The 25,776-nt window shown below is 37.3% G+C and overlaps 1 protein-coding gene across 1 annotated transcript; it reads right to left on the bottom strand.

The window, feature by feature from the left end:
• Positions 1–8,318: 8,318 nt before the first annotated feature.
• ASIC5 (acid-sensing (proton-gated) ion channel family member 5) lies at positions 8,319–25,204 on the bottom strand. Its single transcript, XM_009698128.1, has 10 exons — positions 25,165–25,204; positions 21,337–21,643; positions 19,149–19,380; positions 18,214–18,333; positions 16,678–16,827; positions 15,971–16,118; positions 14,270–14,326; positions 12,013–12,181; positions 9,133–9,224; positions 8,319–8,518 (listed from the first exon to the last, which is right to left on the bottom strand). Exons 1-10 carry the CDS (start codon positions 25,202–25,204, stop codon positions 8,319–8,321), a joined length of 1,515 nt encoding a protein of 504 aa, XP_009696430.1.
• Positions 25,205–25,776: the final 572 nt, after the last annotated feature.

The raw sequence follows: 25,776 nt of genomic DNA, 5'->3' as shown, positions 1-25,776 counted from the left end.
ATTCTATGATTCTATGATTTCCAGTTGTGTATTCTGAAACTGCTTATGAATTGCAAGGTCAAGACTGAATCCATAACGTGACTGCATAACAAGTATTCACTTTTTTTAGCCATATTTATCTTACATGCTTGATTTATAAATATTGAGCTTGATCTTCTGAATCATGGTCTATACTGCACAATTCTATTACTAAAAGTATGCATTAGTATACAATTTCTGCAACTCTTATTTGTGATGGAAAGTCATCGTAGATGCGGAATACTTTTATCATCAGTAGGAGGTAAATATGTTAGCTGAAGCTATTTAATTCCATATGTTATTTAACAACAGTTTTCTTAGCTGGTAGCAATTCCATTAACATTATTGAGTCATTAATTTTGATACAACTGACAAGTGCAATTTTCTTGTAATCAAGAAAGTAGTAAAAGAATAGTTTGTGTACTACAGGAAAATTTACAATAGCAATAAATTCTAATGAAGTTTATTATTTTTCCTTTTAAAGGTTGAGTTTAGATTCTGATATCAAACATCTGGGGAATGAAGCAGATAAGAGAGGAGGCATTCTGTCCTAATATGGGATTTACAGTTTGCACTCAAGAGATTAGAATGAAGTTATGGAAAATAAGCAGATTCTCATAGATGGTGTAGATCTTATTCTGTGATGACACTATTTTGAGTTTCAGAGGAAACCTATTCTTCACTGAAATTGTGACTCAGTAAGAATAACTTCAGCTAGATTCTACTTTTATTATTACACCACAAGGTCCCACTGCTGGGTTTGTAGGTTTATGTGAAGAGGAGTCAAAAAAAAAGCAACGCTATGGATTTATACAAGATGGGTAGATAGCTGGTGGATAGTTGGTGTGTCGTTTTATTTTTTTTTTTCTTCCTTCCCCCTCTTTATGCTTTGGCATTGCACGATAGCACTTATTTTGTCTTTAAACAGTTCAGATGGTCTCTTGGACATGTTTTAATCTGATTTTTTAAAGTTTTTATTCAGTCAGAGATGAAAAAGAAGCAGTAAATACTACTAATAGAGATAAAATTAAATAGGATAATGTTCAAAGAAGGCATCTTTGAATATAGGAAAAAATCTATATCTAGAAAAAACGAATCCTGACTAAAGAGGAACTTCAGCATTTGGGATGTCTGAGACATCATATTTGGTTTCAAAAGCGGCAGGAAGAATGCAGAAGTACTCCAGCAGCTGGCAATGTAGCAAAGATACAGTCATTAGAAAGGTGGGAAAGGTGCAAATGAGCAAAGTTTGCTCTGCAGCACCGTGAGTTCTTTCCTAAAGTTCTACACTTTAAAAAGAGCTGAACTGAGAGAAAATACACAGTGACCGAAAAGTGAGACAAGAAGCAAAGTAACTGAGAAATCAGTAACTGAGTTAATATGACCTGACTGCCATGAGGTTAAAAAAAAAAGTAACTTAAAGCCTTTGTGACTTTAAAAATTTTTTTTAATAGTCTCTGCAGCTCTCCAGTGTGATAAGGATTTTTCTAGTGTTTGAATATGTATGTATCAAATGACGGGACTAGCACCCATTTGCTAAGTAGAAATGACATGCAAAAGCACCGGGTGGGTGGGCAAAAACAGAAAATGGAAGTGACTGATGGAAAGTTAATGATCAAGTCAAGCATGATATGACTGTCTGTGCAATGGCCTTTCTGCTGAACTACAGTTTACCTCATCTTCTATTGTTTAGGAGAAATATGTGGAAGATAGAAAAATAAAACAGAAGACCCAGGAGAACTAGTTGAATTATTTTATCAGTTCACCACTGACTCCGTTTTCAACATAGCTTGTCAAGTGGGCATCATCTGATGCATTAGGAAGGAGTGATTTTATTTTTTTTTTTCGCATAAAGCATTAAGTATCAGGAAGGAAACTGAGGGAAGCACACAGTAATAGTCAGTTAACGTTGCAAAGACTTATAGTCTTCTTTATAGCTGAATAACCTATTTGGTTCTTAGAATTCTATAAAGAGAAATTCTGCTCTATGAGCAGTTAAAACAGAAAGGAGTATGTTTGAGGTCAAATCATAGTTCTATAGAATATGTTGGCTTTATATACTTTTTCATTGCATAATGAAATTTATTAAGCATTTTTTCATAAATAACATTTAAACTATAGCTCTTAAAAGTATGTCATAACATACTGATAATGTCTTTCATGTAGGCATATTTTAGCAGCCCTGGTGTTATACTGTTATCTCTGTGTTAATCAGTGCACGTAACACTTTTGATTTTAGCTTACTCATGGTTAAAATAGGTATATGAGTCGAACACCTCAGAGTTGAGGTTTCAGGATGAATTACGGAACGTGGCAATGTGCTATGTAATACAGGCTAAGAACTATGAATTTACTGTTTTGTTCACTGTCAAGCCATGCTAAACAAAAGAGCAGGCAAGGTGGTGTTTTGAACATATTTGTTTGCCACCCAAAAGTGGTGGGCTTCCCAGAAGTGCTTAGTCTTGATTTCTATAGCCACTGACACTGAGAGTATATTTAATGCCCTCTGAATGAATTCTAGCTAAAATTAGAGGAGTAAAAACATCAGTGTTATCAGTGCTGTAATCTCAGAAAACTTGGTGCTTGCCAGAGTCCGGCAGTAACTGCACCTTACGAGGAATAAGGACTACCTTGGGTCATGGCAAAGACTTGATGAAGGTTTATGGTCTAAAAGTTATGTTTCTCACAGTAACAGTTACAGAAGCAGATACAGACACCAGACTTCAGAACAGTTTTTTTTTTTTAACTCAGATATAGCTAAATTTTGCAGGCACTTACATGCGTGGAAGCAACTCTCTTCTTCTGATTAGTTGATCTGCTATCATCAGTCACATCAGGTTCCTTTGAGTTTAAAATCCCATTTAGCAAGCATAACCAATGTGTGGGACTTCAGAGACCACAATATTGATGACCTATGTTATTCTGAAAAATATTAATAATCGCCGCTTTTCAAAAAAGATATTAAAAATACTGCACTATGGTCCTTTAACCAATCAAATTGCAAGTACAAAATATGCATAACAGCACAACAGCAGGCATATAATTTTAGATCACTGTTCTTTCTTTCAGATTGCCATAATATATTTTACCTAGCTTTGCTTTATTGTATTCATTTCGTTCAGCTAACAGATCAGACACAATCTGAGTCTCCAGTCGTTCAACCTATGGGACACAATTTACTGTCTATAAAATGAAGACATTGTTATGATTTGCCTTGTTTAACCATTCTCTGTATTTCCTATTTACATTCACTCTTCTTGTTTATATGTGTGGCGCCTGAATTAACCAGGCTCCCTTTTCACAAAGGTATCTCTGTGCTGTAACGATAAGAAAGGAAAACAGTCTCATATTTCTAAGAAATTATTTCCTTATTTCATGAAAAATGACATCAGATTATTTTAAACTTGGGTAACTATGAATGATAACGCTCAAATCTTTGCTGCATATACAGAAAAAATAAGTTAGTTACATTACTTTCAGTAATTGTCTGTGATACCTAGCTACGTGAGTAGAGAGGAGTGGTGTGCTTCAGTAAATTCGTCAAACATTATCTGGGAAAAAGAACTGAAGGATGCACTCTTCTCTGAGTTCCAATACAACTAGGATGCTTGGACTAGCAATATAAAAGGATAATTTCTAAAGGATGCCTTGAAGAGCAATGTATATATTTCCATTGGTCCTCCAAAGCAATCAAAATGGATTCCCATGTTTAAGTAGGAGCAGCTAAGTGTAACAAAGCGCCTCAGCATAATAAAGTGTAACAGAGCGCCTTAGCATAATACTGAATAAGAATAGCTGGCTTAACTGTATCTGGTACAAGTGAGATGATTTCAAAGCTACAAGGCTTTTAGTTCAAAATATCATATCTAACAATCATGATGACTGAAAGTTGGGTGTTTGTTTGGTTTTTTTTTGCTGAACAGTTGAGCTAATCTTACCACACTGGCTGCACAGATGTTAGTATTTCTTTTAGAGTCTAGGATGCTTGTCTGTTGTGGATGGAGTGATGCACTTCATTCGTAAAGAGAAGTAGCAATAAGGTTTAAACAGTGATTTCACAAAGTTTGCTAGTAAATGCGACAGTGACAACACGATTGATTACATGCTGTATAAAACACAGGGTGAGACAAAACTGACAAAGAGGACTTCCCGTTCAGTCTCAAGGTTCAAAAGATTTGGTGAGATCTGGTAGTCCAAGAGCTGGTGCTTTCATTAATGCTTCTTTGAGTTGTCTAAATGCTGCTCTGCCCTCACCAGTCCACTCAAGTTCGCCTTCTTGGCAGGTTTTTAACAACTCATACAGGGATTTTACTAATAGTCCATAATTAGCAAGCCATAAGCAACACCAGCCTATCATTCCCACAAAGGCTCGTAATTCTCCGATCATCTGGGGTTTGGGAGGTGACAAACGGCTTCCTTTCTTTTCACTCCCAGTTGTCTCTGTCCCATGGAGATTTCAAATCCCAGACAAGTAACAGTCTGTGTGTGCGACCTGGGCCTTTCCTTTCGATCCCCTGTATCCGCTGGTTCCCAAAAGTTTAAAAGACTTATAGTCAGTATCAAGCACTCTTCTTCAGTTTTGGTGGCAATTAAGATGTCATCAACATACCGGATTACAACTCCTTGTCTGTTTTCCTGCCGCTAGGTTTCTAATTCCTTTGTTAATTGGTTTTCAAAGATTGCTGGACTGATTTTAAACCCTTGTGGTAGAATAGTCCATGTATATTGCATTTTTATTCCTGTTTCCAGATTTTCCCATTCAAAGGCAAATAGTTCCTAGTTCTCAGCATCAAGGAGTATGCAGAAAAAAGCATCTTTTAAATCTAACACTCTGAACTAGCCTTGTTCCCTGGTAAGGATGGTGAAAAGAGGATACAGATTTGCCACCACCGGGTGGATATCATGTACAATTTGATTTATTGTTCTAAGATCCTGAACTAAATGGTAATCTTTACTGTTAGCTTTTTTTAACCGGCAATATTTGTGTACTGTATTTTGACTCACACTCAATTAATAGTTTATATTTCAAAAACTTCTGTAGCAGAGGCACTAAACCAATCCTTGCTTCTAGTTTTAAAGGATATTGCTTGATTCTTACAGGTGAAGAGCCTGGCTTAAGATCAGTTCTTACTGGTTCTGCCTCTTGGCTCTTCTAGGCACCTCTCCTGCCCATACAATTGGGATCACAGCATTCTCGATCTCCTGAGGCATCCTTATTCCTTTAAGAGGTGTATCCTGTAATAACAAAGCGGTAGCTTCGACATATTTAGATTCCAGAATTAAGATCTCAATATCTCCTTTTGTAAATTTAATTTCAGCCTCTAATTTTTCCAACAAATCTCTCCCTAATAGTGGTTTCAGAGAACCAGGCAAATTTAAAAACTGGTGAGTAACTCATTGTTTTCCCAATCTGAATTTTAAAGGTTTGAAGAATGGTCATGTTTCCCGGATCCCTGTCGCGCCAATAACATTTACATTTCTATCACTAAATCCTCCCTCTAAAGAATTGAAAACAGTGTAAGTTGTTCCGGTAGCTCTTAAAAATTCAGTATCTTCGTTCCCCAGCCTCACTTTAACCGGGGAAGACTCCTCCAGTTCTCTTCGTTCCTGCTCGATTGAAAGCAGGGAATTACAAGCAGTATTCTTGTTTCGCTGAGGACATTCAGTTTTCCAGTGACCTTCCCCCTTACAATACATGCACTGATTTTTCTCTCAGCCAACTCCTACTTGCCTGTTGCAGTACAAACTTGCACCCTCGGCTTCTTCCTCTACATCCTCCCCTTCCTCGACCTACTGTATTACCTTCTAAAACTGCCACCAACCTGCTACTTACTGTATCCTTTTGTTTTTCCCTATTCCTATATGCCACCCAAGCAGCAGCCAGCATCTTTCCCAGGTCTCTTGCACCTCCCCTTGCAGTTTTTGTAATTTCCTTCACTATTTACTATGTCTCTGTACCCCCATTCTCCCTGCCTCTGTCAGGAGCACTTAACAATTCTACAGTCTCTTCTTCCTGATGTGAATTTTTTAAACATCTTTGTCTGATATTGCAAGCCAAACTCTTCAAAGATTTTCCCCATTCCTTTTCTAACGCTAATACCAGCGGATTGTTCAGCGTGAGATTTATCCCGCATTCTTTCTATCCTTTAGGGTGATTTCCTAAAAGAACACGTCCACATACACAACCTCATTCTACCTTTCTTCCCTTCTTAAAAACAATGCTAGTTGTAACAAGGTGTTATAGTTAATTGTGTCATTAAAGGGCCATCTAATTTATACAGAGGCGACCATGGATTACAATACTTAACCAGGTTTTCCTGAGTGACAACTCCACCTGGCAGTCCTCCAATTTGCCTCCAGTGTTTTAGAATGCACCCTAAAAGTGACTTCTTCAGGACTGCTCCCCGGGAGGATCCTGCACCCATCATTTAGAATTCAACAACAAAATACATAAGAGCCAGAAATGAAAAAAAATAACAACCACGGTGTCTTAGTGTAAAGAAATCAGACAGTAGTTTTGGTTGGAACCAGACTCTAAAGAAATTCTTCAGAAATCAAACTGGATTAGTACCTAAAATAAATTCAGAAACCAGAAACAAGATAGGTACTTATAATGAATCCGGAAACCAGACAGGCAGACGGGTTAGGTACTGGTTAGCCCAACCCTTGGGGCTTTCGGCTCCGTCTGACAGGCAGGCTTCACCCAGAAGCCTTTCTTCAATCCTGTCAGTGTGGGGATTGGAGATCTTCCCCGAGAAGATCTCGGTGCCGGCTGGAGATCCTGCAACCCCCACGGATCCGGTGCGATCTAGAAGGAAAGCCCCACCTGGGTTGCCAGGTGTTACCCTAAAAGTCGGTCAGAAGAACCTTCTAAGAGTCAATTTGGAGTTTTAGAAAGCAAGCATGCCTTTATTGCAGCACTGGATGCATGGGGGGATCGTTCCGCCTAGCGTGCATACCGATGTGATTCCAATTCCTGTATATAGCACAAAGTTACATACATATGCATAGGAATTCCCGGAGTTGATATACATATTCATTCTATTTCCTGGAACTAATGATCAGATCGGCATACTCATTTAGCATGCGGTTGAAGTCTCTGAGGGGCTACAGATACACTGTATAATTTCATTGTATAAAGTGAAATTTTCCTCTCCTATTAACTCTCACATTTTAAAATGATTGTGCTGTTTACTAAGATGATGTGCTTAAAAAGAACACTATCCCTCCCACTCCAGTGCACACTTGTTCTATGAACTTTAATGTATGTGTGTAGGGAGGAGTGTCTATTTACACTGCACTATTACACATTTTTGGAATATTATTTAATCACCAAAGTCTTCTTTAAAAACATAAGACTCTAAGCCACTACTGCTCCATAGGCCCAACAGATGTAGGAAAGCAAAGAAGCTTTTCTGGACACTTTTAAAGGAATAAATGTTCAGGAAGCCTGATTCCGCACCAAAGCCACAATATTCTTAGTCTCACTGATTTTTAGTTAAGACTTAGAGGAAGCCTTTAGTCTTTATCATCTAGTGGGTTTAGTAGGCATGGTGGCATCAGGTATACAGTTGGACTTGATGATCTTTGAGGTCTCTTCCAACCATAATGATTCTATGATTCTATAATTGTATGATCTTTCATGACATTAAACGCTGAACTTGGCCTATGTTTGCCCACTTGCCGTCCACTCAGATGCCCTATGGTTGTCTATAGTAGTTGGTAGACTCATGAGAGTTATTTTTTGATGCATTTCAGACAAATAGATAATATACTGTACAAGTTATTGTTATTGGGCACACTCCTAATTCTGATAGGCAAAGCTACGATATCATTCACTGGAACGTGTGACACTAGTAACCTACTAGCAAAGACTTCATCATTAGTAAGGAATCTGCTTTTTCAGCACAGCAAGGCTCCACCTTTATGGTGGTTAAAAAACTTGCATGTGGCATGCATATTATTTCTCCTCACTCAAAATACAGAAGATAAAAACTGGGTCAGAAATGTTAAATTGCATTATATGTTAGTATCACTTGCTATGCTACTTAAAAAAATCAGTAATTCTTCAAAATAAATTTTTAGGTAAAGATTACATTTTTCTTTACATGGGAAAGAAAGTGAGGCTTTCCAAAGTTCACTCTTTAATGTTTAGCACAGTTAAATAGTTCCAGGCAATAAAGAAGCAGGAAGAATAAGGAGTGCAGGGAAGAGAGCAATGCAAAATATTACTGTCTCCTTTGTATCTTAAAAAGAAAGGGAAGTTGCAGAAACAATTAGTTTTGTGCTTCTGCAAGCCACTAACATTCTTGTATTCCCTTCTTTTTTTCCTTGCCTGTTGGTTGATTCTGGGATGGATTGTTCCATTGAGGCATTTCAGGAGCTTTCAATAGAAGAAAGATGCACATCCAACAGAAGTTAGTAAAAATGTACTCGAGCAGTTCTATGATTGTAATCATACTGGCACCACAAAACAATCCAAGCTGGCCACCTACATCAGCTGTAATAGAAGGAAATAAACGTATGTCATCCTAAGCATTTGGTTTAGTCTGGCAAGCAAACAAAATACCTACTGGGTGCAAGTGTTAAATTCAATAAATACAATATACGTAATCCATCACTTTAAGAAAACAGAATTAGTATTCTTAAGAATGTTTATTGGAGAAGACTAATGTGTTTCTTAAAATTCTAAATAAAGCAAGTACAACACAACACATCCTACTGTGAAATATTAAAATATTTCCTACTTCTGTGCCTTTTTAGCAGTTCTCTTGCTTCTCCCCGTGTTCTCACTCTTTTCCCCCAAATCCCATAAACTTCACTATTCTTACAGTCCTGCATGCGATATAGCTATAAATTAGTGCCAAACTTAATTCTTGCTCTCAGCTGCTGTCCATACTGCAGGTTCTTTAATGGAACGACAGGAGACTATAAAAAAATGACCATGTGGCAGACATGATTATTACCAATATAAAAGGTATTGCTTTTTTGTTTAGAAGCCCACATAGGCTATGACTCAGGAGGGCAGAGGATAAAAAAAACAGGTTTATTTGTGTGGTTTTTTAATTATTAGATTATTAATCAGCAATAAATAAATATTAAACATTCACTTACCAAGCAACTCAGATATAGTCAAGGCCTTCTGCTGCTGTGTTATTTTGTAGCTCAGATCATGATATTTAATGTCAATACGCACAAGGTTCTGCCTAATGACAAATACATGCAGTATGACTTAAGACAGTCAGGAGTGCTGTTCATTTTTACCAAGATTTATCTACATGGACCGAGTTCAGGGAAAGTGATGGTGTCTTTTAAAGAACAATTAGATGAGTGTTACCAAAAGGAGTTAGATGACTGAGGAAAAAAAATATTTTTGTCATAATGTCCTAATAACAACCGTTATAACAGGAGCTTATCAGAGGAGTACATCTTCAGGCTACTTTGAAAAAGTAACTCTAGATCTGTACTGTGAGATAGACTCGTTCTTTTTAAGGGTCACAGAGATAAGCGTAAGTAGAAGCATCAAGCATCCTGACCTACAACAGATACAGTGCTTGGAAGTGTAGTCTACCGCTCTTGATTGTATGCAACTGCATATTTAATTGTGCTCATTTCAATGAGCATGTTTGTGCAGAAGAGCCCTTGTCCTATAGTCGGATGTTTAGTTCTATCCTCTGCTAACAGCCTCGCTTGCCTAGTTATATTCTTGCCTGCTGCAAAAGCAGAAAAGTAGGTAAATCTCAGCTGGAGCAAGACCTGTGGAATGATTCATTATGAGTAAAGAGCTTATCTTTATGATATCAAGTCTACAGAAAGATTCTGCCTAAATCCTAAATAGAATATAAACATAATGGTTGTGGAATAAAACAGACACAAAACCTGATTGCACTCATAATGTTGTGACCTTTAAGAATAAAAGTAGCAATTATTCTTCAGAAATGTGAACAGCTACAGATTTTTGGGTTGACAGTGATATTGAGCTCATTAACAATATTCATGAACATAAAGTATTTGCTATACAAAATAATCACTTCTGTCTCTTTAGATGATCATTCTAAAACTGAGGTAGCACTGAGTAATAAAAATAATCTTATAGCTTCTATTCATAAGGCTTCCTATCTTTGTCATGGAGTTGCTAGCAGAACTATCCAATAAATATTTAACTTTTCCCATCTTTCATCTTCAGAAATTAATAGATCTCTACGTTTTATAGTTTAGAATATGTATTTGTTAATACGTGGGTAGGATTCCTATTGGTTAAGGCTTGGTAACAGGGGAATGTTCTGTATTTTCACTTGCTTAATTGGATAATTACCGGGTTGCACATGATGTTTACAGACAATAAAATAATGAACAAAGATCAATATCTTTTGCATACAACAACAGGTTTATTTTTCATAATCTTCATTGGGGACAGACTTTTTAATAGTGCCTGTAGCGATAGGACAAGGGGTAATAGTTTTAAACTAAAAAAGGGTACAGTCAGACTAGATATAAGGAAGAAAATTTTTACGAGGAGTGTGGTGGAACACTAGCACAGGCTGCCCAGAGAGGTGGTAGATGCCCCATCCCTGGAAACATTCAAGGCCAGGTTAGATGGGGCTTTGAGCAACCTGATCTGGTTGAAGATGATCCTGTTGATTCCAGGGGTGTTGGACTAGATGACCTTTAAAGGTCCCTTCCTACCCAAACTATTCTATGATCCTTATAGTTCCTGTTCATGTACAAATGTATACAAGCATTTGCAGACTGATGGCTTCAAGAGTGAGAAAACTGAAGTCACTGAAACAATGAAATATGCATAGATATTTCATTAGCCAAGTTTTCTACAGTTTGTTATAAATATATTTGGATGTTGTGGATACTATGAGTTCAGGTAGCACTTGTCAATACTTATTTGTACTTCTGACATCTACATCTTTGAGCAAGAGGCAATTCATTCTATAAAACTGTATTAAGTGCTCTGATAACTAGATTGTATCTTTCTAGCAAAAAAAAATCTTGAAATCATTCTATTGTTGCATATCTAATGCTTGTGATTGCAAGGAAATCTGGCATCAATTTATTATATTGTAACAGTAAGGCATGTATGCTCTATTAAAGCATAAGCATATATGATACCTCTTCTATCAATTTAAAATTATGCAGATTATGTCAGCTCAGTGCTACTACTGAGTGATACAGCTCTATGCATAACATAAGTTCTAACACCATTTCCTGGATAAAAGATGTAGTCAACACTGTTGAGACATGTTTTCACAGTAGGAGGTCTCTGCTTTTGGGTATAGACCTACTTTCTTTTGCTGTGTAGCATTTTCAGTCACGCAGATAGAACCACGCTATTTCACTCTTTTGCTACCTCATGAGAATTAATATTGTACCGAATATTTTCTAAGTAACTTTCATAATATAAATGGTATTAGTGAATTCTACCAACAATAGAAAAGATTATTAAACTTGTGACATTATTGTTACAATAAACCCGAGCTCTTCAGTGCTTATGAAGCTTCCTTTGGGAATGCGTTGAGAGAAAGGAGAACAACTTTATATAGCATCTGTTTAGGTTGTTCATTGAGTTCAGTTGTGGATCGGTGAAGATTTGTCTTCTCTAGTGGATGGATTGTTCATGTAAATTGTAGATAAGTTTGATAACCATGCCCTTTCTTTATTCTTAATTGCAAAATTGATCAAAAAACCCTCTGTTGTAAGAGACCAACGTCACAGAAGGTAATTCATAACATTACTTTTTAATTGCAGTTTCTATTTTGTGTCATCCACAAGTCTTAGATATATCTAAGTATATTTTATATATGTATGAATATGTATAAATCTTAACCAATTTTGTCTAAGAGATTATTTTATCTCACAGACAACATTAGTAATACCAGACATAAAAATATCTTTTTAAAAGGTCATGTTTACGTCATACACTCTGTCAGCACACTTAAAAGTAATTGGTAATTTCTTTATTATCAAGGTGTTAAGTGAGATTACCTGATGTATTCTGGGCTTTTCCTCAGTTTTGCAGAAAAGTATTTTATGGCTGTTTCTCCTCCAAAACCTGAATAGGTGACAGTGGTAGGATAATCCGTTTCTTCACATGGGGCAGGGCAAGTGGAATTGTGGGTTCCTACTGTACATAATCCTTTTTTCTCTATATCATCTGAAATCCAGGAGAAAGCATTTACATAGTATTTCTAAAAAAGCACACAGTTTAAAAACTTTTCTAAAAGTTACAAATTTACTTTTAACTGACTAGGATAAATGTATGGGTCAGTTATCCTGAGAAAAGAGGATACTTACCAGTTTTGAAGGAATAAATAAGTATTTATAACTGGCATTTTGGAAACTGGTGCACAGTAATAATGCTTGAGATCTTTTAGTCACTTTTTCCAAAGAAATTCAGTGCCTGTAAGTCTTTCTGCCTTCATTAGGGCTTTATGCACTTATTATTTCTCATCCACAGTTAAAGAGTCGGACAACTGAAGACTTTCTATGTTCTGTGTTAGCTTTCCAATCACATACTTAGGTATATAATCCTTGGTCTTGATGCCTTAATGTCTGCCTAGCTCATTTCAGTGCACAGAAACTGCTTCCAGAGCAATGCCAGTTGTAGTTTACTATCATCTGATAACTACATAAAAATCTTGGTAAGTTCACTTTACTTTAACCCTTGCCTGCCATTTGATAATTGGGCTTAAGACAGATAGGAGGACTTAGGGACAGCTTTGTTTCTTCAAATACCAAAGAGAAGTCACAACATTCTGCAGGTCTGGCTACTCATGAAAGTGGGGAGCCATTCCTCTTACAAGGCTCTAACAGAAAGAAATCATTATAGAAATCTGGGAAACCTGGAGAAAATTCATCTAGAAGAAAAATGGTGAGGCATAAATATTTCCTAAAGCATAAACCATCACTCAAAGCCATCTGGTACTCTAAGTACCATAACCTCCTGCCTGTGGTGTTCTATCTGTCCTGGTGTGGTGGTGGTTGTTGTGTCTGTTCCCTCTGCATGTGAGCTTCTCACTTTTGCAGACTGCAGAGAAGGTGGTATCTCAGGCTGTTGATCGTTTGAGGTACACTCCAGGGACACTGAGGTTGTGGATTTAATTCTGGATAGCGGGCCCTTTAGAGTTCCTGAAATAAATGCTCTTGCCAACAGTAGGTCCCACAGACACTGGATCAGTGTGCTGTCATTTGAAATTTTGTTATCAGATGTCTAACCTCTCCTGCACTGTAAAAGGAAACTTGGCACCTAACAGGTTCACTATGTACAGTGCTGTGATGCCAGTTCCTTCTGGGGTCCAGCTCTGAATCCTATCCATCCTTGATAGGACTTAGGGGTGATTTTTGTTTATTGTTCAGTGGTTTTTTTGAAACTTGATCATAGAATGTCCATTAAGTAAGATAATGTACGTATTTCCACCATGACAGACTATCAAAGATCATGATTTTGTAAGAAGATAAACTTAGTGGAATCTATTTCAAAACAGCCACAGGAAAAAGAAACACTCATCGTTCATAGTAGTAAATCTTGCTTGAATGTTGCACCCACCTAATCGAAACAGAAATAACCCCCCACACAGGCCTCCCAGAATTTGTTCATCTACTTGGTATCTTAATCATCCATTCCTTTGGGAAGGGAGAGTCACGTTACATAGCAGAATCCGAAACAATCAAAAAGGAGACTTTCTAGAGTCTAGAGAAAATACCATTTGCAGTATTTTCCAGAAAGTCTGTTGTAGTGACTTACAAATTTTGTATCTACTGTGTGTGGCTTATTTGCTTATGGAGATGAATTGCATTTGGAGCACTTTGAAAATATATAGTTCATTTTACTTTTGAAAAGATAAAACCTTAAAGTCCAGTGATTTTGAATTATCAAACCTGTTATTGCAAACCTGTTATTGCTGTGCTGTTCATTTTTCTGTCACAAAAAAAAGAATACATCATTGGAGCTAGAAGGATGATACCATGAAGATGTGAAAATGCAAGTCAGAGGCTTGAAAACTGAAAACAGATTAATTGAACATTCTTCCATTTTAAACCATTTCTGATTACTAAAATGAATTCTTAAGATTTTTTTAAATTGACATCTGTTTAATGATTTGTCTGGTTTCTATTTCAGAATATTAAATGACCTGGGACGTATTCTGTTTTAGTACTACTTTCAGTATTTTGTTTTAATTGATAGATATTGTCTACTATTTGGAATTGGCTTAGAAAATATGAATATGAAGTTATTACTTACAGACTGCTGGATAAACACAATTATAAAACTTCAGCAAATCACATTCTGTTCCATTTCCTTAAAAATAAACAACAAACTTTAGGAACTTCAATTAACGATCTAACCCTTAGCTCTATTTGTACTAAACTGACATGTAATGTCATCAAAGCCTGCTCACCACCTCATGTTTATCATTATACAACAGAGAAATCAATTCAGTTGGGCATAGTGCAGTTACCAACATCAAAGGGGTACATAGTGAAAAGAGACAACAGACCAAGCCAGAAGGCTTGCTGTTGGAGCAAAGATCTTTATTATATGTGCCAGTCAGAACTGCCTTTAAGCTTGCAGCTCACTCTTTGTGTTAGCTTGCTAAAGCCAGGAATTTCTGTTTTTCCCAGCAGAAATGAAAAAACAAAGTACGATAGATGCGATATATGATTACACGTCATGTTTTTCAACAAAAATTTTGAACTTCATGCAAGAGTTGTTTGGAGACTTAAGGGGTAAGATAGCACCCTAAGCTAACAGCAAATTTTTCAGATTTCAGGTGGTCTCAGTTTCACCTCAATTTTTTCCCTTGCATGGAAATATTACATAGCAGTTTAGCACACACTTAAAGGAGGCATTGCCCTCCTTTATCTAACTGTCACTGTATAAAGCTCTCACCCTGGGTATGGGAGTCCTAGACTTAATTTCCTTCTCAAACCCCTTTCCGTCAGAGTTTCCAGGAGATGGCCAACCTCCTTTCCAAGAGGTTGTCAAATGAACAGGCTAGAGATTACTCATTAATGGGTCTCCCTTAGAGAAAACATTCTACCTTGCTTGGGGATATGTAAAAATACATTGAGTCAGAAAGTGCAGGCATGACGGTGGCTTTCTTGCTCACTAATTGTGAAAAAAAGAGCTGTGAGAGCAGAGATTTGGGTTCCAGCTCTTGCTTCAAAGAGAGGTGACAATATTATCATTACTTGGGTTGAAAAGGTGGGAGGGAGGAGACTGGTCAAGGCTCAGTGTTACCCCTTTACATTTCTAGAGTGATTAAGACGCCTGGATTCTTGAGGGCAGTATTACAGGGGCTCTGAGCAACCTTATCTAGTTGGAGATGTCCCTGCTCACCGCAGGGGGGTTGGACTAGATGACCTCTAAAGGTCCCTTCCAGCCTGAATGATTCTATGATTCTACAGCATACACCTGTAACCTGCATTTCAGGTTGATTAGGCGGCTCCATGCAGCCTTTTGACTTTTGCAGAGCCCTCTTCTTGTGCCAGACTCTTTCCATGGTTCATGTTGGGGACCTTGGTTTCTGTCTTGAAGCAATCAGTTCTGCTGCAGCTGCTAAACACCTGCAAAGTAGGTTTTCTGCAGGACATGTGAAAATCTATGGCTCTTTTATGGATTTAGTTCCAGTTGTTTAGGAAGTCAGGTTGAAGTCTACAGATGTTTCTCACAGCCCTGAAGCATAATCTGTTCTTTCAAGTTTTTTTGGTCTGTATCCTAGTAACAGCCAGTGACCCAAATGCTAGGTCTAGAGCTGACCAAATATCTTGCTTGTTTTCTCTGAATTAAAAAAAAAAAAAAAGGCAAATTTATATAATTTTAATTAATCCTAACTGTGGATATCCCTCAAGCATATGCCCCGTCTCCTTTGCTGCTCAACAACAGGTGAGGTCTCCCAGCAAGACGACCAGTGTATGGTATGATGATACTCCTGAGAAATACCTGGAAGAGTGAATGGCAAACAGCCACACCAGTCCTGTATGTACCGGGCTTTGCATTCCTGCAAGCATCCATTAGTACTATAAATCTTGTGGTACTGAAGTTTTATATCAGGCTTGCACTCTCCCCATGGGTATTCTTGGATAATTGACTGTAGGGTAATAATAACAGAAGATAGATTTTTTTATTCTCTATTTTAAATTTAGATATTATTTTCTCACATTTTAAAGTGCTGAAGGAAGCCTGTTGAAGACATAAGCAGTAACATTGTGAACTAATTGGAGGCAATTACAATTCATGCTTTTGGGATTATAAAATCATCTCCTCTCTCTCACAGCAAAAGTAGGACCTGATCAGACAGCCTAGCACAGAAGCGTAGTCCACTCCACTTGGATTCCACTAGGAATCCGAGACAACCTTAATGGTAACAGAACGTGTTGATGGGGAAATGCTTTGGTGTCCTCGTATCTTTATATGTCAGCGAGACTGTAAGATGTTAGGAAAGAAAGGCTGATTATGAAGACCAATGACATTCCCCTCCCCCAAAATAGCAGTAATTTTGTTTGTATCTGGAGGAAATGTTATTTTTAGGAGTCACTTTGACATGATAAATATGTTAACTTTCAAAATGTCTGATTTGTTGTCACACTTCAGAAGAGAAGTAGAGACAGTAAAGATCAATATTTCCACTTGATGAACAAAGTCCTTACCTTCAGGTGGCGGATTGAGACCTGTGCATGCATGCCGACCGGTGTTAATAAACCTAGACCATCAAAGCGTGGAAGATCTTTGGGTGAATGGATAACAAAAGTTATACCAGCATCAGTATAACCAAGAGCAGGTTCATCAGTGAATTGTTCCTGGTACAAAAAGAATTATTTAAAAAAGTTTTGGCTTTGCTTACCATCTCAAGCTTCAGTTATATTTAAAATTGTACTATGCTTTTTTATTTGGTCTTATATCTCTCGTCACATTTTTGGCAATTTACAGAAAAGTATAGAAGCAAACTGACTTGAATTTCCTTTGTTGATTACCTCTGTGGGTTTCCTTCCAGTTACTATAAACTTTCAGGTTTTTTACTCCTTCTCTCATGTCCCAGTTTCAAAAGCAAGAAGGCATAGATGAACATTTACCCACAACTTGGATATACGTTCCTTTTACTTGCAACTTTTAAGAGCAACAAAGCTGGTCAAAGTGCAACGAAGCTGGTGAAGGGCCCGGAGAAAAAGTCATATGAGGAGCGGTTGAGGGAGCTGGGGGTGTTTAGTCTGGAGAAAAGGAGGCTGAGGGGAGACCGTATCGCCCTCTACAACTACCTGAAAGGAGGTTGTAGCCAGGTGGGGGTTGGTCTCTTCTCCCCAGTAACCAGTGATAGGACAAGAGGAAACGGTCTCAAGTTGCGCCAGGGGAGGTTCAGACTGGATATTAGGAAGAACTTCTTCACTGTAAGAGTCATTAGGCATTGGAACTGGCCCCCCAGACATGGTTTAGTGGATTTAGTGGGCATGGTGGTATCGGGTATACTTGGACTTGATGATCTTTGAGGTCTCTTTCAACCATAATGATTCTATGATTCTATGAACTACCTATCACTTTTCAGCAAACTTTCCATTATTCTCTTCAGAACCTGTCATTCCTGTCTCATAATTCCTAGAGAACAAAAGTGAATGTCTAAGTCATTTATCACTCTAGATTTTTGTTTTCTTCCCTGATCTCACACGGTGATATTCCCTGAGCTTTCTGAGTTTTGTTGGTTAAAGACAATTCTAATAAGGTCAGAGACTATTTACAGTGCAAAGACCAGATCTTAGCTGGTATTGAGCACTTACAGCTGTTGCTGCTGCAACTAAAATTCAGTACTACTTAGAAACTGGAACCATATGAGCTTACCTACTGGGCCTTTTATTAAAACAAAATGATGTTATCCTAAAGTGCTTGTATAAAATTAAATTACTGTTTCAATTGTAGGTGAACTGTGTATATATATACATATATATGCTCACTCACAACTTTCAGAACCATTTAGCTGGGGACAGAGACAATAATAATTCTGGCTTTTAAAATCTGTATTAGATCTTTCCTTTAAAATACCCTCTCATTCAGAAATAGTCTTGATACAGAATTTTGTGCCTGAAATTCTGAAGGTCTGTGTAAAGCCAAACAAACAAAAACCCAAACCAAAACACCTCTACACATCTAGAAGTTATTAAATGATTTGTTGTTTATAATCATTAGGACAGCTGTACCTGTTGGACATCAAAAAGCAAATGTAAGCCTCTTCCAGACAAACTCACTCTTCTTGCTGGAAGATCATTCTGATTAAAAGTAAAGCAGTTTCCATATTCAGTGAAAACATGTTCAAAATCCTTCAATAAAGGAAAATAGGTAAGAGTAAAATGAAAGAAAGTTCACTCAAAGTTTCCTTAGTGAATTACAATGCAAGAGATGGACTGGGGTTGTGGTTTTGGTTTCGTTTTTTTCCCAAAGGCAGTGCTAAACATTACAGTCAGAAAAGTGGCAAAGAGAACTCTCCAGTGCCAAATTTTAGAAGCTACAGCATATCTAAAGATTAGCTTTAGAATCTGAAAGAATATAGGCTTAAGTTTTCTGTTCATGTTTTCTATTTAAGTTGGGAATTGCTCTATTGAAGAATCATCATAAAAATGGGACAATCATATTCTTTGGCTGTTGTCCAAAATTCCCAATGATGGGCTATTTTCACCTCATTATTTAAAATTCTTGTGGACTCTGCATATAGTTACCCTGGCTGTCTATATTCTTGACCTCAAGAACAAAACTATGCAATCATGTCATGCAAAATACTCCGTTCAAACTGACCTTCGTTATAGGCCGTTTATGGAAAACCTTCTTAGATACAGCCTGGAGGTATGACAGCTTTCAAAGGCTGCTATCTGTGCAGAAGTGGCACTAGGCAGAAAGCAATTCAAACTGAAATCCCATTTTACAGCTCAGGGAGTCCAGCAGGCTGTCTCTGCAGTCAGTGGGAGAATCGGGGTTCTTGGGGTGATTTAAAGCAGGACTTTTTTCTCTATTGGCTGACTGTAAAGGGAAAACAGGCAGTAGCTGGCAAAGCTAGATGTCTCAAGCTAAGTGGTAAGAATACATCCCCTTCCCCTCCATCATACTATTTTAGTAAAAAAAAAAAACAAACAAAACTTACCTGTGGGTAGCATGGCTTTCCAAAAAATTCACATTCTAACAATGTGCTGCTGTTCAGATAAAACCCATTTTTTCTTGTAAACTCTTTGATGCTGAAGTTCTGGTTCCCAAGAAGAAAATCATTTAGCTCTTGAGAATATTTATCTTCCATAGCAAATTTTTGGAGAACTCCAGAGACAATGTTCCAAATTAAAAAAATTATTTTGAGGTTGCTTACTGCATTAACTTGAAACCTGTCAGTGGGAAGGAGAAAGAATTGCTTGGAGTTCTGTGGAGTTACAGGACTGATCTCAAGGCTGTTTTTGCCAAATCTGTGACACGATTTGTTATCTGCTCACAAACTATAAGTGATTTCTTGCCCACCATGCTGCACTTTGATCTCTACAACATGAATAAACAATATAGTCTCCATTTCTAGGAAGGTATTTTCCATATCTGAAAAGAGAAAATGAACATCTTCCCATGGCTCTTCTGGTCTTATTGGGAACATTTCGGTTGTGTGTGGCTATTTATTTAAAAAATTTTTTAAAAAACCAACAAAACACAAAACCCCCAAGTAGATCAGCCATCTGCATAAGCCAACAACCAGATTTGTAGAACTGACGACAAGCTGAACAATTGCATTTACATGTGGGAAACTAGCTGGGAGGAGCTGTTCATTTCAGAAAAACTGTCTTCCATCATTTAGGAAATTGATTTCTAAGCGCATTTGCAGTAATCTTATATACCTGCTGTACTAAGATGCTACACCCCAGTGTAAAGACAGTCTACGTTCCCATGAGCTCTGTGGCTGGTGACACAGTGGTATAAACCAAAGGTGATCCTTACTCCTAGAATCCTCTTGAAAAGTCTCAAAAACATGATGAGGCATTGGAGGTGCTTTCCTGATGTACAGCATTGAAGTCCTTTGTTGAAGTAAAATAAAGGTTTACAGAACAGTTACAAGTTTGAAAAGAGGATAAACACAAATGAAACTACACTACTATGTTCTTTAGAATTGCCATTTTATGTAATCCTATATTTAAACACATATCAATGTGTTTGTATAATAGATCTGAATGCCTCGACTTAAGGAAGATTGGTAGGAACTACTCTTCACAACTGAATTTGAGTCAAAAAATACAGACAAAGGTAGATCTGTGCTTCTTTGTCCTACCAACAAAAAAACTGATTACTAAAAACAGGAGGGAAGGATAAGCACAGCATGCACAACAGATGGATATGGCAGCAAACTGTCACTTAGGTGGACGATTGCCATGCTCAGTGGCTGACTATTTACTTACGATGTGCTGGCACTATGGTTAGAAGAAGTGAGGCATTTTTATAAAAGACAGCCCACTGTAATCAAGAGGGACTTCTATCTGCAATGCAGGTTGTGCAGCGTAACCCAGGATAGGTTTGTGCAGGGCAATGGGAAGGAGGCATAGTGAGGCAGAATGTCTCCAGATATTTGAGACTTGGACTTCTGGCTACTTCTGCCAGCAAAAGGTAGAAGATAAGAAAACTTACAATTCTTGAGGAAACAATGTGGGTAAACTTTACATATTTCTAAAACTGTTCCTAAATTACATATTTGCTCTTAAAATCAGGCTGTAGGTTTAGTACATTATTTTCAAATTGGCTGCATCTGAATCTTGGCCATTATCTTCAAATGTAGAAATCTGTAGTGCTTCCTGCTTGGATACATGGCTTCCAAACAAACCAAATGCTTGTCTCCTGCAGCTGGAACTGTAAAGGCTGGGCACCTCTGAAAAAAAGAGGATCTACTTTGCTAAGATTTCTAAATTTGTATGAAGTTTCTATTTGAATCTCTCTGTTTGCAAATCTTGTCTTTTATTTTTAACTTGGATGTTACTGATAACTGTCCTTTAGTTACACTGTAGAAGTAACACTCGTGCATAGAACAAGAGTAGAGAGGTTTTTGTACTCTAGCTAATGTTTTGAAACTTAAAATTCTGTAGTGCAATTGTTCATCTGAAGGAATGGAAAGATTAAAAAAAACAGCCTCCCTTCCTTGATTCTTGTATTTTCCTCTTCATTTAAATCTCACGTGGTGATGTGGAAGACATGGCCATCAGAGCCATAATTTCTTTGATTTGTGTGATTTGTTCAAGCAAGTTGTGGAACCTGACTGCTTTCAGATAAAGAGGTGTTGCCTTTCAAGAGCAAACAACGAACATAACTTTTACCTGTTCAAGTTGCAAAAAGTCACAGCAGGGAATTTGACATTTTCCACATACTGAACTACCACTGTAGTTGTGGTTGGCCAGCTGAAGTAGTAGATGAAGCGACTGCAGATTTGCCAAATAGCAATGGCAAGACAGCCCGTCACTATCAACAGCCACAGCACTTTACGAGTCTTGCTCTGCGTTTGAACAACCTTGTGCACTCCATGAAATGAAGTGGATGAGGCAAACTCGTGATGATACTTCCTTCTGTCTTCCAAATGTGGCAGCAGCTTCTTTATTAAGTACAATCGTATCTTTTCCAATATTCCTTGATATGGAACAAAGTGAAAACACATTTTTTAATATTAGCATATAAATGGCACTTAAGAAAGGAAACCATGTAATTTCGACATTGAAAAGAAGTTGTAAAATTTCTTTTTAATTGTAAATTCTCTCTTTAAGTAGTGAACTTGCTTCTGAGGACGGAAGAGTTGTGTGCTAAGAGATGAGCTCAGTGATGCCTGAGAACAGACTATATCTTACAGTGTTTTAAGCACACAAATTTTTAAGCACATTAATATAAAAGAGTAGTTCCATTTCTGTGGAAAAGATTGGATTTTGACATACCTCAGTGATCTAAAACCACAGGTTACTGTGAACCTACTGTAAAAAGCTAAGCGTCTGATTCTTACAGTAACATCCTATTAAAGGCCTGGTCCTTCATACTTGCTCTGAGAAATAAGGTAAAAAGGGAATGACACAAAATGATATGAAAGGGAATTTCACTCTTTGACTATGAAATGTTTCTAGATAAAATTTGGAAGGTTACAGGTTCAAAAGGAAATCTGCTCTTTTTTTTAGGTTCATACTTGTCTGGTTCCACAACTTTGAAAGAGGAATGTTTTTAGTTTTCATTTACCCCATGTTTTCTACAAACTGTTGTTAAAAAACCCAACCAAAATATTTTTCAATCTAGGTTTAAGAGATGTAACAGTAATGAATATAATCAATACCTGGAAATGTAGTCGTTTTCTTATGCTTGTTGCTGGGTGATCTTTTGGGCACGAATTTGAACAGAATATTCTCTCTCAAAACACCCAAATGAGGGAAATTTAATCAGACCTTTCCTATATCTAGTCATAGTTGGACTGGTCTCTTTGCAAAGTGCTTCATTTACAGATTGTTATCTGTTACTTTATTCTGTCATTTAGGAAGTCCATAAGAACAGTAAATCAAAGAACATTTGTGAGACAATAATAGTTACGATCTGAAAATACACTATTTAGATCAGTGTTTAACAGCAATTAAATGCTTCCCTAATTCCATTTTTTAACCAAAAAATAGATTTAGTAGTGTGGCATGCATGGTAGGAAGAGAATATACCCTTTATAAGACTGATTTACTTGAGGCTATTACAGTTGGGCAAAGGTGCAAAGGCACCTAACAGTCATCTGCCAAAGCTATCGTGACCACATCAAGCACTCCTGGATGTTGCTTTGGTTTCTGCACTGTGAGAAGGAAAACCCAGATGGTGCTGGATTTCAAAATGTTTCTGAAGGGAAAGCATTTTCTTTATATCGTTCTTTAAAGGTCTATGTAAGAACTTTGATCAGTACTGGTATAATTTACTGTGACCTCTTTTTCTTATCAAACAGTTTTCTGCTGTAAAACTGTTCAAAAGCTTCTCTCCTAGCTCTACTGACTATGGGATCCCATCGCAAAGCTGTTCAGCCACGTGTGCTTTTGTACATCGCACTGGAACAGAGTGGGTTTCTGATTTTGCTGTAGGGCTTCTCTCTCACCAGCACACGTGCAGTGGGACAAACCACGTGTTCCTCAAACGACAGTGGAGCAGAGTACATTCCCAGCTTGTATTTGCATCTGCTGCCCGTAGACTCCAACTAGAGACCCTTTTTGCCAGGGAAAGTGCTCTGTGTATTTATTCCTCCTATACACACTGTGCTAGGCAAGAGAATGATAACATATCCCTACATAAAAGTCCATTGCCATCAAAACCCACTAGTTAGCTTAATCAGCAGAAGTGTAACTTAGAATCTATGCAAACATGTAACTAAACTGTATTTCAGCCTTTATGCATAGCTATTACAGTAAGTATACGTGATGTTTTGTCTGATGGCAAAAGTTTTGCTGTTAATGCCTAAGGTTATCTAATATCATACTGCTGCTTTCATTACTGTCTTTCACCAGAGGAATTAGCACTACTAGGTGAGTGTCTTTAAGAATCCTTACTCTACTTTCAGATTTCATTAGAAAATGCTACAATTAAAAATAAAATAGAAAGAAAGAAGGTTGTTAACTACTCTACGTAGGGTCAAGTGGTAAATTTCCAGTATGAAATTTCTCACGTGATGGATTGGAAAATAGTATGAAATGCATAAGTGGGGACTAGCCATTTATTTTGGGATTTGGTCTGTTTATGAGGAATAGGTACATTCCAGTGATGTATAATTAATAATAGAATGGTTATTCAAGGTCTCAGTTAATGAATAGTAAAAGAATACACCACAATAATGGTTGTGGGTGAGATCATAAATTATTAACCCTTCATCCTATGCTGTGTAAAACTTAGGCTGTGTGTATCTGGACTAAGGTTGTGTAACCAACCCAGCTGAACTAGCTGTAAGTGAGTTAGAGTATCCACACTGCTGCCTGAGAGACAATAAGGCCTTGAGAGCACTATGTTCTTTAGGTAGCAATACAAAGTACATTTAATGTAGGCACTACAATAAAAAACATTTTCATCAATGATGTGAATAAAACCAATATTTATAGAAGAGAAGAATAGAGGATGGATAAGCAAAAAAGCAAGGAGGTAACTAAATGAGAGGAATCCAGGTCCAGGAGCAAACCATGTTTGGAGCCAAATATAGAACATGCATGTAAGAACTAGTAAGGTAGCTCATGCGTTCAGGATGGGCTGCAGATGATTTACCTCAGGAAACACTGATTGTTGGAGAAGCCCTGAGAACCATCATAGTTAGGCAGATAAACCTTATTTTCCAATCAATATTGTTAAAGAAATTATTCCCTGCCTGTATGACCAGTGATACATGGCCACGGACATATTATTATGAGCTTATATAAAAACCTAAGAAATTCACAGTATCTTTAATGTTAACACTGTAAATTCAATTTAAAGTTTTTTAACTTCAGTCAGCAGTTAATTGATCACAATCTATAACTACTTCTATAGGGAACTGATAGATAACAGTAATAGGCTCTTTGATCTAGTGCAGAAAAAGATGTAACAGGACCCAGTGGGAAGAACTGGGAGCTAAGCTCTTGCATAGCAGAAACAAGGTACAACATTTTTATTTTTGTATTCCCGTTGCTTAATTGTGATTGGATTTTAATTATCGAACATATTAAAAAAGAATAGCTTTTAAAAAGATAGCTTATCTTCAGTCAGAGCTCTTGCCTGGAAGGAGTTATTTCAGGAAGGTTATATATGGCCTCTGTGCAAGGGTTAGTTAGTCTAGATAGATTTGTGATTTCCTCTTTGCCTTAATCTAAAACTCATTAAAGTTATGGTATCATTCAGAGAAGTAATTGCCTAGTTAAAATTGTGTTAGCTTTATTCTAAATACATAAAAGACCAATATCTAGACACTTTTCCTCACTTCTGAAGTAAGTGTACGATTTTTTTCTACAAGCTTTTTTCATCTCTCTTCTTGTTTGTAACTTGAAAACGTACACTACTGCTGTTTTTGGACAAGGTTGCAAGAGAAAGGAGACAGATTTTCTCATTTTGGTTGTCAGTCCTGAGAAAAAACTACCAAAATGTAACACAACTGTTGGTAAAACACTCTAATTTGTCTAGTCACATACCTTTAGCATCCGATTGAATGAATCTCCGAAGCTGATCCATGAGGCTGTGCTTATTTCACTAAGGAAGGAATGGATAGCAAGCTGCCTTTTCACTGTGATCATTGCTAGGTAATGGCTTTTATAGAAAACTAAATGGGAGGTGATACTCAATGAGACGTAACACTAGGCAATTTACCTGCCGGGGTTGCTATGTTTTGCCTTTAAATAACATGGTCTGCAACATAAAAGAGATTATTTTTATGACAGGATCAGATGTACATATTTATATACATTTCCAGTACATGTTATACTAATAATAGTACAAGTGCAGGCTTGTCTTGTGTGTTGCCTCACCTTGCAAATTTCTTTCATATTTTTTCCTTTTATTTCAGAAAGACCAATTATCTTCACTAAAATACTGCGCTGTTCAGAACTGAATGGATTCTCTTTAATTAGATAGGGAGCCCTTCCTGCTCTGGAAGGCAATAAATGTCTGCCACTAAGTTCTTGCCAGCAAGCAGGATGCAGTTCACCCACACTTTGAATTACTGTCTTCATAACCAGCTCCAGTTTTCATGTTCTTGTGGGCTTTAGCAAAAATGAGCTGTTATTCCTGAGAACTAACCCTGTGGG

Source organism: Cariama cristata, unplaced genomic scaffold (assembly GCF_000690535.1).
Source record: "Cariama cristata isolate BGI_N322 unplaced genomic scaffold, ASM69053v1 scaffold7584, whole genome shotgun sequence".
Taxonomy (NCBI): domain Eukaryota; kingdom Metazoa; phylum Chordata; class Aves; order Cariamiformes; family Cariamidae; genus Cariama; species Cariama cristata.
The sequence above is the reverse complement of the archived record's forward strand: the minus strand, read 5'-3'. Positions and strand labels throughout refer to the sequence as shown.